This window comes from Malus sylvestris, chromosome 10, assembly GCF_916048215.2.
Source record: "Malus sylvestris chromosome 10, drMalSylv7.2, whole genome shotgun sequence".
Classification (NCBI taxonomy): Eukaryota; Viridiplantae; Streptophyta; class Magnoliopsida; order Rosales; family Rosaceae; genus Malus; species Malus sylvestris.
The window spans coordinates 40,751,357-40,766,146 of record NC_062269.1 but is presented as its reverse complement, the minus strand read 5'-3'; the positions used below and the strand labels follow the sequence as shown (position 1 = coordinate 40,766,146).

Genomic DNA, 14,790 nt, shown 5'->3' with positions numbered 1-14,790 from the left:
TATTTAGTGAGAGCACAGGGACCTCAGTTATATACTATAGGTGATGGTCTTTGATTAGGAGTCCTCCCATTAAGTAAACCCTATCAAAGATGAACTTTATCACCGAAGATTACTTGTGCATAAATCAGCTAGAAGAGTTCTAGTTTATCTAAGAATGTTTCTGACTTGTATACCTAAGTAATACAACTCCTTATAAGTCTGCCACATGTGATAAAGTTAATCTCCTTATCGTCCCAAAAGACTTTGTACAAATCACAAAGTGTTTGCTCTCAAATAGAACTTACAGCTGATTGACAGCATCCAAAAACTAGGCATCGCGAACCACTTCGAAAAGGAAATCAACTACTGCATTACACTTCAAGATCCTCAGGCAGCATGGCAATAAAGTTTCACAAGGTAAATAATTCGTAGCCATGCGTTTAGACCTAAGCACTTCTAAATCATTTCCATAAATTTATCTTATAATTAAACAAGTCTTATTGTTTAACTGATTATGTGTGGTGTGAAACACAAATATATTTGGTAGATTCATGGATGAAAAGGGCACATTAGAGAACCACCATTTCGCGGATGAAGATGTGTTTAAAGTACTCTGCAACACTACTTGTGAAATTGCTCATGAACTTGAGGAGGAGAAAGATTGGATAATAGATTACCTCACTTGACCAAAGTGGTACTCAACCTAACCCGGTTTTGTTTTGTTTTTTTAACTGTTATTTTCACTTTGAAAAGGTCATCCTGTACTTTCCGAAATGTAAATTCTTTGCATATTTTTATATGGGTTAATTGCAGATAACATTTTTAGATTGCCATAACATTTCTTCTTTCTTGTTTGCTTTGAATTTTATGTATATATTTATAGTTAAAAAAATTATTTCTGTTTCTAAGTGGGCAGATTTTTGTAAAGCATTATTGGTGGAGGCAGAGTGGTACAATAAGAGCCAGACACCTATCCTTGAAGAGTACCTAAGAAATGGGTGCATTTCATCATCAGTTTCAGAGCTTTTGGTTCACACAGTTTTCTCTACAATTCATGAGGGAACCAGAGAGATGGCTGATTTTCTCCCCAAGAACGAAGATCTTTTGTATAATATCTCTCTCATCGTTCGCCTCACCAATGATTTGGGAACTTCCGCGGTATTCTTCTTCTATCTTCATTCATTCTTTACAATAGGAAGAAATTAAGCAAAAATCCTAATCATGACATAATTAACGAAATGATTAACAGGCCGAGCAAGAGAGAGGGGATTCTCCTTCATCAATCCTATGTTACATGAGAGAAGTGAAAATGCTAGGAAGAACATTAAGGGCATGATAGACAAGGCATGGAAGAAAATAAATGGAAAATGCTTCACAACAAACCAAGTGCCTTTTCTGTCATCGTTCAGCAACACTGCCACAAATATGGCTCGAGTGGCGCACAGCCTTTACCAAGATGGAGATGGATTTGGTGACCAAGAGAAAGGGACTCGGACCCATCTCCTGTCTTTACTATTCGAACCTCTTGTAAACTAGCAAGTACTCATGCGGTTTGAAATAAAGATATTACCTTTAAAATCAAAGTTATTTCTTTGAATTAAAGTTATTATCTTTCTGATGCTTATTGCCACTTATCACATACATGCATATAAGAAAAGCTTAAGAAACAAACAAACAGAAGGAAAAGGAACTTTTTGTTTTATCCGAAGTCTTCCAATTCATTGAAGTCGATGAATACATAGAAAAATAATAAGCGAATGCAAATAGAAAAAAAAATCTTAACAAACAAACAGAAAGAAAAAGAAGTTTTTGTTTTATCTGAAGTCTTCCAGTTCATTGAAGTCGTTGATTACATAGGAGAATAATAAGCAAATATAAATAGAAAAATAGATCGACAAATATATTTTTAAAGAAAAAGAAATATCAACGTATCTATCAAAGCATTTATAATCATCTTCAAGAGCCATAATATTATTAGTGGCTACATTTTTTAACATTCGAAGTTGCTTAAATTGATCTACACACCCCTAATACTTTATCTTCATAGCAAGTTTTTGACTCTAAATCTTCAAAATAGACCATTTATTAGTAAAAAGGAACTTGTTTTTCTCTATGAAAGCAGCTAGGGTTTTAGTCATAATAGAACGTATAATAAAGATTGTGAGATGGTAAGGGTTTGATTATTGTGTAAAATAAAGAAAGTGAGCGTTTAGTCTCTCGATTTCCATTGTGAGGGGAGCCTTGCAGTAACTTGAGGTTTACAACTTAAAACACAAAATATTGCAGAGTACAAGGGATCAATTTGCTTGTTGCAATCCAATATAGGTGTTGGAATGTACTACGCACAGTTGGGGGGGCGGAGGGAAATAGGCACTAAGGTGGTCTGAGTCCCAAAAATATACATGTGAATGTCTTTCGAGTACCCTCTGAATGTTTAGTATGATCTCTTTTGTGCCTAATAAATGTTTGTTGTAATGCATGTTAGGCATACCTCGACATGTTGCGTCAATAACACTCGACAAATTCTCCCTATATCACTCATCAGATTGGTTCAACATATGTGATATCTATTAACATGTGCACAACAAGCCTACCAAATGAATAAATTGATTTTCTTTTACGCACTTTGTGCTGTATTCCTATATAAAAAACTTGTATTTAACACTGGAACCACTCAAGGTTCAAATTCTGAATTCATCACTGTGTACAGTGACATATGGGTTCTCAAAGACAAAGGTTTTTAAAAAGTTGAATACTGTTGCTATTCCTGCGAGGAAGACAAGGTTATTCATTGAGCTTCAAAATTAGTAACGAACTCCTGGTGGGTTGGCCTTGGCGGGATCAACGGCTCTACCAGTCTCTCTTGCTAACGTTTTGATCTTTAATTTTTGTTTTTTTTTAATGCATAATGTTTTAATTTGATATTATTTTGCTAAATATATACAAAGATTTTCTTATTCAACAAAAAAATAAAGCCTTTTCTTAATTATAAAGGTAAATTAGTAAATTTATAAACAGATTTTTGACTCGAGGGTTTAATAAATTGTTTTTCTTGATAAAAAAATCTAAAGAGATTTTAGTATAATGTCTTAAATGTGAAAGGGTATCGTGTAAATTCAATAAACCTTATGGAGTGTTAGTGTAATAATCCGATAGTAGTTGTTTGATTATTGGATGTTAGTTTATTGATAAATTTTGATTTTATTGTTATTAAATGTAGAATGAATTTATATTGTTTCAAATAAAATTTCTCATTTGTTTTTATTTATTGAGGGTTAAAAGAATGGGCCGTGAAATTTGAGCAATATATTGGACGAGTTGGATGGACTTCGATTTGTTCGGTCTTCGAAGATTTTTCAGTTTTGGGCCTGACTTCGGCTTTGTTGTGCAAAAATCATGGTCTCGATCTACAGTCCAACAAAAATGAAATAAAGGACATTTTCGGCAAAAAAAAAAAATATTTTTTCTTTTTAAAAGGAAAAAAAATAATTATATTGAAGGGTTTTAAACTCTTGACATAGCTTACTTCTACACATCACTTTACGTACTTTCATCACAAAAAACAACTAAAATAAATTTGATTGTTGTTATTTTGCAGTTTCTTCTTTCTAGCCATTGTTCTTTTATTTGGGGTCCCTATTATAGCTATAATCTGAAGTTAGATTGATGAAAAACGTGTTCACTCAACTATGTTTGATGTTGTTACTAGTAATAAGGTCTAGTAGTATTTTTCTTCACTGATAAGTGAGAGGTCTTAGGTTCAAATCTCGCCAAAGGCAAATTTGCACCAATTTATTGCTAGCCTATTGTAAGGCTAAGGTCACCCTCTCCCCTTAATGTAGATAATATCGATTGTTCAAAAAAAAAAAAAACTATGTTTGATGTTTAAAATCCTCTCGAGGCCACGTATTGTGCGTTTGATGGCGAGGTACATTGGGTCGTGGATTAGTGATTGTAGCATTCATTATGACTTTTCAATGCTGTGTAACATTCAATGCTGCAAGTGTTTTAACAATTATATTTAATTTCATCAACTGTTATTTCTTCTATTTTTAATTTCAATCATTCATTTTTTGTACCGCTAAATTCTACGTTTTTGAAGAAGATTTAAGTGATATAAACTTTTATGGTTGCTTTTGAAGAAAATATTGTTGTATTTAAGTTTGATATGTAGATTTAAAAAAAAATGTAGATTGCAAGGGTCGGTCAATGATCGGACGGCCAGGATCATCATGAGGTGAAAGACGCTATCTTCATCAAAATAGAAAGCCCAGCGAGCAGTACGGACGGGAAAGAAAGAAAGAAAGAACGCAGTGGTGGAGTTCCAATAAGCGAGGGAAGCAGAGAGGCGATCTTTCAAGGTTCCGAAGCTTTTTCCCTCTGCTTCTTCTCCGTCCATCCAATCTCTGTCCTCTTCAATCCCAATCTCCTAACAAAATCTACAAATTGAATAAAAGGGAAGATCTTGACAGAGAAAGTAGGGAGAGAGAGAGAGAGAGGAGGGGGAGAGAAAAATGTCGAAGAAGAAAGTGAGTGGGAATACCATGACGCTCAAGGACTTCCATGGCGGTTCGATTCCCTCTGATCTCTCTCTTCCTTCTGCTCCTGGTGTGTAAGTCCCGTTTACCCTTTTCTTAATCTTTATATATTTTCTGTGTATTTTTATTGCTATGGGAAATTACGAGATTGAAAAACCCTATTGCTTTTGATTCATATCTGTAAAGCTCCGATTTTTAGATCTGGTTTTTGTAATTGCTTTGATTTTCGTTGCCCTAGAGCGAGAGATTGAAAAACCCTCGTTGATTTTTGCACCAATTTTGGATTCTTTAATTTTGGATTCTTTTTTGTTCTGCAGAGTTGTTAGGCCTACGGATCGTTCGGCTTATGACCGTCCCACCGCTTGGGGAAACCCTATGGGGCGGGCGGACCATCGCTCTCGGCCCCACACGTCTCCTGCCACGAGGCATTTCGATGACAAGACTCCATTTCTCACTCACTCCGTGCACATTGGCCGGAACTTTGATGAGGACGAGCGCAAGCCACTCGATGGTGGGTCGATGCCGCGCCGGACCATCGGCGATGATAGCATTCGGGTTCCCCTGACCCTTGCCGAACCCAAGCAGGCGTTTGTATCTGCAGGTGTGTCATCCGGTGTGCCATCTAGCATGCAGGCGCGGGCTCAAGCACCACTCTCCCCGAGTGGGGCAGTGAGTTCTTACTTGGAGAGGGTTAGCGAGACATCCCATGTTGGAGGGAATTCTCATAGCATAGGTGGCAATGGCGGGCGTGGTGTTGATGGGGCTTGTCCGAATGCATGGGCAATGAGGAAGGAGATGGCGGGTATATCTGAGCCAGTGCAATCTGCTTGGTCTGGACAAAGTGCTGTTCAAAAGCTGGCCCATGCCAGTGCACTCGATAAGGTGTCTTCAGGTAGATGGCAATCAAAGCCTTCAATCAATTATCAGACAAATATCGAGGTCGTTAGATCTCCCGAAACTGAGAGTGGCTTGCATTCCAAGGGTTATGGTAGTGATACATACAAGAGGACAGATGTAATGGTTGAAAGGGATGCAGCCTTGGCAAGGCAGGCTGAAAGGGGTCTTCAAATTGATGATGGTGTTCAGCTACCTGATCACGAGAGTTCTAGGGCTCCTATTAATTCAGAGCTTAGAGATAGGAAGCCAACTGTTTATAACAACAGGGTTCAACCTGCTCCATCTGATGGCAAATTTGGTCTGGCTGAATTGCATCCCGTAGCGTCTTCAGAGCCTGTAGAGCGACCCAAGTTGAAGTTACTTCCAAGAACAAAGCCAGTGGAGGGTTTGGAAGCTACAGTTGTTGTTAATGCACAGGTATTGACAAGGTTATTAAAGTGTATTATAGAGATAATCAAATCTATGGGGTTCTACCTTGCACTGAATGCACTAAATTCTTATTGTTTGGTTGATTATAGAAGTACCAGAGGGTGACTGAGTCCGTCCATGTCGAAACTGTCAATGAAGCGTATGGAAGTACTAATGCTCCAAAACCTGGTTCAGCAGGCTCTGATGGTGGGAAACAGGCGGTGGAGCGTCCAAAATTGAATTTAATTCCCCGATCTCAGCCTCTCCAACACTTGGAAGTAAATGCCAAAAGAGACAGGTATGCAATGCTTTTGACTGTGGTTTTCTCGACTTTGGGCCTTCTATCTGGTCGTACTTGCCATGTTCTTCTGGTATTAGGCCAGGGCCTTTGTGGTTTTGTTCTATGGAAATTATGATATTCAGCCCAACAATTAAAAAATAAATGAAATTCTCGGCCAGATTAAAACGTGAAATTGTTTCAATTTGCTTCTTTTGTTGTTATCCTTTGCCACCACTCCTCTTTCATATACTCTACTTCGATTACACTTTTTGCTTCATAGAAGTAATATTCTTTTTGTAGCAATGGGCTTCTCTAAAAGCTTCTGGAGAAATCTTTTAAATTGAAGAATGTTTTCTCACGGTTGTTGCCCAAAAATAAGGTTGGCCTGATTTGAGGCCATAATGATTGATTTTTAGAGCTCTTTAGGCCATTGAACCAATCCCATGGGTTGGTTATGTTACGAACAATTTTCGAATACATCATAAGTAATGTTTTATTGTGTTGTGTGTATATATTGTTATTGATGGAAAAATTTTAAAATCTTGTCTTCCACTTTTGTTCCACAGAATTAGCAAATGACTTCAATTTTTGTCTGATTTATTATTTTCCTGACTTCTGGATGAAGCTGTGCCACTATAGTTGTTCTCAGAGTCTAGTAAGTTGTTTTGTTTTTTGCTTACATGAATATTTGAACCTAAATATGCTACTCCTGATCCCACTTCCTCCTGTACACTATACCGCTTAAGGCAAAATTTGGGTTTGGAGTCCAGCAGTTATTCGAGAAGCATTGATTGAATTTGTACCATGAGTCCATGACAGAATGTTACCCTTCCACTGTTACTTCTTGGTGGCATTCACAAAAGAATATGTGCTTCTTGTTCTTAATATTGGGTCTCTACATTGATGGTTGCGAGTAACATCTGATGAGATCCGTGAATTATGCAGGGTTGTATTATTTGGTGGTGCTCGCCCACGAGAACTGGTGAGTTTTTTTATCCACGGTTTGACATTTAAGTTCCATTTGTTCATGAGCATTGAGTGGCTTCATGTCCCCTTTATGAAACCTTTTCTGTTTGTATGTCAGGTTCTGAAGGAGCGAGGGGTTGACGATGTTGTGATCACCAATCCTGACACAGCTCAGCATTCTGACAAGTAGTGACTTATTTTATATCTCAAAAATTTCTATTATTTAAGTTTGGAAATTTGGGGTTTTTTTTAACTTACGAACAAATAACTGTTGTTTGAAGGGTTAAACATCAAGTTGCCAGGCCTGATAGAGTTCCTGCGTCCGCAAATCCTTCTCGCCACAGTGAGAAAGCTGAGAATCATCCTTTTGATCAGAGGACTGGAAAGAAATTCGAAAGGAGGGATAATCGGGTAGATGGTGAGAGAATTGACATGCAGAAGAACTGGCGTAATGACAGTAGGAGGAGCATCAGAGAGCCTGAGAGACTGCAGCAACAGTCAGAGAGGCCACCATCACCAGAGACCTGGCGGAAGCCTGAACAACCTAAACCATCTTCCCCTGACGCTGTTGGCCTGCAGCACGGGAAAGCGGCTTCAGCTCTTGAGCTTGCGCAAGCATTTTCCAGATCAGTATCCGATCCAAAATTAGCTGATCGGTTTTCTGGCCCAAGGGGCATTCCTGGCCGGGCCCAAATGCCCTTTTCACGGCTGATGGGCCCGACCCCAAGGCCTCAGATAAATGGTTACTAAATGTCCGAGATCACTTGGTGGTATAGAGATTCAGAGTTTTGCTGGCGAACTTGTTCGTTTGCAGTAGCTGGGATTACAAGCAGGCCGACCAAGTCACATTCAATTGTGAGTGCCTGCCTCCACAAGAATTTTCCAGTTTCCGCAGAATGGTTATTGCCACACAAAATTGATTGCAATCGTCTAGCCCGAGAGGTGTCTTATCTCTACAACCCTCATGGTATTGTGTTTTCTATTTGTCTTTCCTTTTTCGCGGTTCCGTTGGCACCATTGAAAAACTGTATTCTCCTCCCCATAGGTGGAAAAAGAGTGTTCTGTTGCCTATGAGGCCAGTTGTAGCAAGAGTTACGCTACAGATTCTTGTTTTAAGTGAGTGTTGTTTTAATTTCATTCCTTCCCTTCCTTTTCCCTTAAAAAAGGTTCGGAGAAGTGTTCATCGACTCTCTTTTGTTTGATAATTTTCAGAAAGTTACTGTGTTAGCATGTTCTCCTGATTGTAGTCCCGATTTAAAGTACAAATCGATATTAAAGAACTCGTTAACTGATAGCTTCACCCTCGGGGACAATCTGCGATCTCCCCTCTTGCACGCACGCTTGTCTCTATCTCGCTCATCAAGTAATTTAAAAGTTGTTTTCTCGTGGTCGTGAACGTGACTGTGACGTACTACTATCTTGAAAGGTCACTCATACGCAAATTACCGGATGATGGTTAGTTTAAGATTGCAGCAGATGCGCTTTCGTTGTTGACGAGAATGATGCGCTTTCACGCACGACAGCGCATGCAGATAGACTAGTATTAATATATGCCAGTGTAAAACCCTCCATGGACCTAGATATGTTGCTGGGCTTTGTGTTCTCACCATGGGCCTCAAATAAATGTTAAACCAAAAAATACATAATGGGCTACATTAAAGCCCAATTATACCCAAAGATTTGGGCTGTTATATTTGCCCCGAGTCTCTCTCCGACGTCGTTTCACTAAAAATCTTGAAAACTTGTCCGACTCCCACGATCTCCTCGTCGTCGTCGAGTCCTCAAATGTCGCTGTCCGACTCCCCTCGTTGCAAAACGACGCTGTTTCGAGGCGTCTTCTAACCCAGCGTGAATTAATCGTTGGACATAGAACAAGTCACAACTAATTTTCCCCTTCACGTTTTCCCTTTCCTTCTCGATTCATCAAATCCATCAGATATTATTTAATTAATCGTTTTTTGCGAGTATCAAAGCTTAATGATCCGAGAGGGTAAATAAGAGCTGAAAAATCAGAGAAATTCGATTTGTTTTAATGATTTTTTGGGGGATTAATTTGATTGATTCGGCGTAATCGGAGCGGAAAGATGTTGGAGAAGATCGGGCTGCCGGCGAAGCCGTCACTGAGAGGGAATACTTGGGTGGTTGACTGCTCTCACTGCCAGGGATGTTCTTCTCAGTTCACCTTCATCAATCGCAAGGTTCGCTTCTTCTTCTGTCCCTCTCGATCCAATGACCCATCTTTTAATTCTTTACTAATTTTTGTATTTCTTCAGTCTTCGATTTTTGGGTGCCGAAAGATTGATGCTTTTTTTTGTTTTATTATGTGGATTCGATCAAGATTAGGATACTTAGATCTTGGCTTTCTATTTTTAACGTTGTAGAAATCATAGGTTGTCTATTTTTTAATGTTTTGGAAAGAATGGTGATTGTTTAGTTTAAGATTGCATTGGAGATTCATAGTTTGCGTTGTGCTAAGAATGGGTTTAATGATGTACACTTAGGGACCGTCTGTGACTGCTTCCTATGAAAGCACTTCTGCTCATAGGCGCTTTTTCTAGAAGTTCTTTTGTTAGAAACACATTGAAATTTCGAGTGCTTCTTTAAAAACCTATTGGAAGTGCTTCCTAAAGTTCATAAGCGCTTTTGGTTGTTAGAAAGCGCTGTTAGCCCTTACAGAAGCAGTTCCAAACACGCCCTTAAACCTCTTTGCCTAATGGTATAAACTTAATGCTGTGATAGGATTAAATTTGACATTTCTTTCTTGTCTATTTATCTGTTGGTTTGTTCCCGATTCTTGACAATGCACATTGTGGGATTTCAGCACCATTGCAGGAGGTGTGGCGGCTTGTTTTGCAACAGTTGCACCCAGCAAAGAATGCTCTTACGCGGGCAAGGTGATTCGCCTGTGCGTATTTGTGACCCTTGTAAAAAGCTAGAAGAAGCAGCACGCTTTGAGAGATATGGACACAAGAGTAGAGCCGGGAGAGGTATCATTTTTGTCTGTTCAAACACGGTTTGTGCTTCTGCCACATGCTTTTTGTTTAATTACTCTGCCCTATAATTTTACCTTCTGTGCAGGCAGTTCAAAGTTGACATCAAATCATGATGATGAAGTTTTGGACGAGATTCTCGGTAGTGACAGAAAGGAATTAGGACAAGAGTCGAACAGTAATATGGTTTCCAGTATGCAGAGAGCCGCTAGTAGTGCGTCATCTTCAAGTAGTCAACAAAATTCCAGCCACGATGGGGTAGGAGAAATACATAGAAGTCTTTCCGTTGATGAGCCTAATTTACAGAGTGGTGGTGGATCTGCTTCTCCTGATGAATTGCGCCAGCAAGCTTTGGAAGAGAAAAAGAAGTATAAAGTTCTTAAAGGAGAAGGGAAGTCTGCGGAAGCATTAAGAGCCTTTAAGAGAGGGAAGGAGCTTGAGAGACAGGCTGACACATTGGAAACATCTTTGAGAAAAGAGCGTAGAAAGGTTTTACTTTCTGCCAATGTGGTGGAGAGCCAGATTAAAGATGGGCCTTCTGAATCTGGAAGAAGAAATAAGGTCACTCCTCCAGTTGGTAAAGAAAAGGATGACCTTTCTACTGAGCTTAAAGAACTAGGATGGTCGGATATGGATCTCCTTGATGAAAACAAAAAACAAGCAAGTCTGAGTTTGGAGGGCGAACTTTCTTCTCTTCTGGGGGAGGTCTCACAAAAGACCAATAAAAACAAAGGTACTGGTGCCATTGACAAAACCCAGGTTGTTGCACTTAAAAAGAAGGCTCTCATGCTGAAGCGTGAGGGTAAACTTACAGAAGCTAAGGAGGAACTAAAAAGAGCTAAAATTCTAGAGAAGGAACTCGAGGAACAGGAATTCTTGGCTGAGGCTGAAGATTCTGATGATGAGCTATCTGCGTTGATTCGTAGTATGGATGATGACAAACAGGAAGAATTTTCAATTCAATACGAGCAGGAGGATGGCTTCAATTTTGATCATCTTATTAGTGCTGCTGATGATCTGGATGGTAATTTTGAAGTGACAGATGAAGATATGGAGGACCCAGAAATAAGTGCTGCCTTACAATCTTTAGGATGGTCTCAAGATTCTAATAATCCGGAAACTTCTCCCCAGATACCTTCCGTTGACAGGGAAGCTCTATTAAGCGAAATTCAATCATTGAAAAGAGAGGCACTTAATCATAAACGGGCAGGTAATGTGCAACAGGCAATGACACTGCTAAAGAAGGCAAAACTACTTGAACGGGACCTTGAAAGCCTTGAGTCTCAAGAGGGCAATGTTGCAAATGATCCTGCGAGAATTCATAAACAAGCTGCTGATAAATCATTGCAGTCACCTATGGTGGGTGATATTCATACAATGGAACCTACGGACTCCAAACCTGCAAGGAAGACTAAATTAATGATTCAGAAAGAGCTTCTGGGCTTGAAAAAGAAAGCCCTTGCTCTGAGAAGGGAAGGACGACTAAATGAGGCTGAAGAAGAATTGAAGAAAGGAATGGTACTTGAGCAGGAGCTTGAAGAGCTAGAGAATGGTTCTATGCGGAAGGAAATGCCTGGGACTGTTGGCAGTAAAGTCCCAGTTTTGGCACATGAGCTTCCCAATGTTTCTGCAGGTCTGCCAGTTGCAGATGAGGAAGGAGAAAATGTAACAGATCAAGATATGCATGATCCAGCATACCTTTCTATGTTAAAGAATTTGGGTTGGAATGATGAAGAAAATGAAGGGACCAACTCGTCTTTGGAAACTTCTAAGCGAATGGATAGTCTCTCAATGAAGGTCAGTGAACCCGCTGTAACTCAAGCCGCGGTTAATGTCCCGGCTGGAGGATCAAGGAGAAGCAAAGGTGAAATTCAGATGGAACTCTTAGGTTTGAAAAGGAAAGCTCTTGCTCTGAGGTGCCAAGGAGAGACTGAGGATGCAGAAGAACTTTTAAAAAAGGCAAAAGCACTAGAGGGCCAGATGTTGGAAATGGAAGCACCCAAGGAAAATATCATTGAACCTCCTCTTAATAGTGCTGAGGAGGAACGTGATGGAGGTGATGTAACAGAAAGTAGTATGCCGGACCCAGCACTTATCTCAGAGGGAACTTACTCATACAAACCAGCCGTTTCTGCACCTAGAAATAAAGGTGCAATCCAAAGGGAACTTTTGGATTTGAAGAGAAAGGCTCTTGCCTTTAGACAGAAGGGAGAAACCAAAGAAGCTGAGGAAGTGTTGAGGATGGCAAAGGTGCTAGAGATTCAAATTGAAGAGATGGAAGCCCCAAGGGATTTGAGTCTGCATGATGATTCAAAGGAAGAGAAATCTGAGAGTTTCGGATATCTAATTAACACCGAAAAGCCAGGGAATTTGAAGGATGATACAGATGTTAGAAGGTTTACTGAGGCAGCAATGGGTCCAATTGACGATGTTGTTAAGTTGTCAGCAAAGAATTCTGAGTTTGTTCCTCTAACCACACAGCTAGCTAAAGGAAGCCAACCATTTCCAGTGGAATTGGGTGCTTTGTGTGAAACTTATTTTCCGGATGACCAAAAAATAGCGGAAGGCTTTAGTCAGATATCTACACCTGTCCAATCTGGAAACTTAGTTGATTTGTTGACAGGGGATGACTGGAGAAGTTATCAAAGGCCAGCTGAAAAACAAGATGATGGCCTAAAGTTTGTTTCTGTTGGTTCCTTTACCGCCAGTCCTCCTGTGCAGTTGGGATCCCAGACCTGTTCGAATGTATATCTGGGAAGCCAAGATGATAAAATTGATAAACAGGAAGATAAGCGAGATGTTAATGTAGCAAATTCAGTTCAGGAAGCTGCTTCTCAGAGCAGCCAAAGTGCCATTCGGCAAGAAATCCTAGCTTTTAAGAGGAGGGCATTAGCTTTAAAGAGAGAAGGGAAACTGACAGAAGCTCGAGAGGAACTTCGTCAGGCAAAGTTATTGGAGAAGCGTCTTGACGAAGATAGTCCTCAGTCCAAAACTGCTTCAAGTGAGGTGTCCAGTGCCGTACAAAATACAACTGGAGAGCAGAGCCAATCCCAATCATTACAGTCACGAGACATCCCTTCTTCTAGCCAAAAGCATCACGGTTCACCATCTTCGGACCCAAAACCTTTGTCCAGTCGTGATCGCTTCAAGTTGCAACAGGAGTCTCTTGGCCACAAACGTCAGGCTATGAAGTTGCGGAGGGAGGGTCGGATGGAAGAAGCAGAAGCCGAGTTTGAATTAGCCAAGGCACTTGAGAATCAGTTGGATCTATCAGCTGCTCATGATTCTGCAACCGTTGACAAAGGAGAATCAATGGATGATGTCTCTGTTGAGGGTCTTGATCCTCAACTACTGGCTGCCTTGAAAGAAATTGGAATCGAAAATGCTAGTAATTTATCGCAAGGCCCCGAAAGACCAGAGCCTGCAAAAGTTAATGTTGGTAAGAGCAATAACACAATCCAAGATAGAAGTCAGCTGGAAGAACAGATCAAGGCAGAGAAGGTAAAGGCGGTAAATTTGAAACGTGCTGGAAAACAAGGGGAGGCCTTGGATGCTCTTCGAAAGGCCAAGCTACTCGAAAAGAAGCTGAATTCTCCGTCTTCAAAGTAAACAAAATAAAAACATCACCTTGGTAAGTTAGAAGATCTTATATTGCTTACGAACCATGAAGCTCGATAGGTCTGTAAATGTTGTTGGTACGCAGAATTCACCACGAAGCAGGATGCACGATTTATGCAAGACGAGTGTCGTTATGCTAGTTTGCACTCATTGGATCGTAACCGAAAATGTATCATCTGTATTGTAAAGGCACCTTTCCTTCCTGCACCATTCCTATATGTCAATAAATGGTATATGACTTGTAACATTTACCTCATTTCCGACGGAAAAGATTTCGCATAACTCCAAAGGTCTCATTTTACACAAAAAAGTGTGAGTCTTTCACTGACACGGTGTGAGTCTTTCTGCTCTCTAGAATGGTGGACTGTTGTGACGAAGTTACCATCTGATCTTATTTTAGAACCTACTTTTGCATTATTTTTTTTATAGGACCGTAAGCTTCTAAGCATCTTAAAATTCATGTAAAACATTCAAGGAATGTTCTGGCCGACGTAACTCTGTTTAGGAATATGTTATGGACCATACAAGTATTTCTTTAAAGCTCAGGGGAAAGATGTCGCAAAAAATTACCAAATTTTAACAAAAAAATAAAAATAACACATGATTTTTAATTGGTTTAACAAAATTTCGCCACATCGTAAATGTCTAATTAAAGTTCGTATAGGATATTTTGGTAATATTCTGGCTAGAATTTTGGATTAAGTTATCCATTTTTAGTTTAAAAAACTACATTCGGACCTCATTTAATGGTTTGAACAGCTTCATATAGCATATTATATTTATTCAATTTTTTGTTGTATTTGCTTCAAAATGATAGTCCTGTTTTTATTTTTATTTTAAGAAGCTGCAGTTACAGCGATGACCATCTAGGGGACGCTTAAAGACCCGATTTTCAACACAATCAAAATTGCTAGCCCAAACCCAACCCAAGTGTATACAACCCATCTGTCAGCAATTCAGCATCATCCTTAATTTGTTCTCCATTCAGTTTCTTGACTTCATAATTTTCATGCCTGCTCTGTGCATGAATTCTAGCTAGTAGCATTTAGAAATAAAAGAAACGTGCTTTTAGACTAATAGCATCTCTAACACCATTTGCAATGGTTGGAATAAA

General features: G+C 39.6%; 2 protein-coding genes and 1 long non-coding RNA gene across 3 annotated transcripts; all 3 read left to right on the top strand.

Moving 5' to 3' along the window:
• The first annotated feature begins 277 nt into the window (after nt 1–277).
• LOC126586084 (uncharacterized) lies at nt 278–815 on the top strand. Its single transcript, XR_007610738.1, has 2 exons — nt 278–396; nt 527–815. It is a non-coding gene; the product is annotated as an uncharacterized LOC126586084 (long non-coding RNA).
• A 3,349-nt stretch (nt 816–4,164) lies between these two features.
• Nucleotides 4,165–8,295, top strand: LOC126586067 (uncharacterized). The gene is made up of 6 exons (XM_050250770.1): nt 4,165–4,591; nt 4,835–5,831; nt 5,933–6,120; nt 7,048–7,084; nt 7,187–7,254; nt 7,350–8,295. Exons 1-6 carry the CDS (start codon nt 4,494–4,496, stop codon nt 7,816–7,818), a joined length of 1,857 nt encoding a protein of 618 aa, XP_050106727.1. The 5' UTR covers nt 4,165–4,493; the 3' UTR covers nt 7,819–8,295.
• A 596-nt stretch (nt 8,296–8,891) lies between these two features.
• LOC126586066 (uncharacterized) lies at nt 8,892–13,958 on the top strand. The gene is made up of 3 exons (XM_050250769.1): nt 8,892–9,266; nt 9,890–10,055; nt 10,147–13,958. The coding sequence occupies exons 1-3, from the start codon at nt 9,153–9,155 to the stop codon at nt 13,665–13,667; spliced, it is 3,801 nt and encodes a 1,266-aa protein (XP_050106726.1). The 5' UTR covers nt 8,892–9,152; the 3' UTR covers nt 13,668–13,958.
• Nucleotides 13,959–14,790: the final 832 nt, after the last annotated feature.

Excerpts from the sequence above, each read along its gene's own strand:
- LOC126586067 (XM_050250770.1), top strand. The coding sequence starts at position 4,494 with ATGTCGAAGAAGAAAGTGAGTGGGAATACCATGACGCTCAAGGACTTC. Across the intron at positions 6,121-7,047 it reads GTAAATGCCAAAAGAGACAG|GGTTGTATTATTTGGTGGTG; the intron begins GTATGCAATGCT and ends TGAATTATGCAG. Across the intron at positions 7,255-7,349 it reads ACAGCTCAGCATTCTGACAA|GGTTAAACATCAAGTTGCCA; the intron begins GTAGTGACTTAT and ends TGTTGTTTGAAG.
- LOC126586066 (XM_050250769.1), top strand. The coding sequence starts at position 9,153 with ATGTTGGAGAAGATCGGGCTGCCGGCGAAGCCGTCACTGAGAGGGAAT. Across the intron at positions 9,267-9,889 it reads TCACCTTCATCAATCGCAAG|CACCATTGCAGGAGGTGTGG; the intron begins GTTCGCTTCTTC and ends GTGGGATTTCAG. Across the intron at positions 10,056-10,146 it reads CAAGAGTAGAGCCGGGAGAG|GCAGTTCAAAGTTGACATCA; the intron begins GTATCATTTTTG and ends CCTTCTGTGCAG.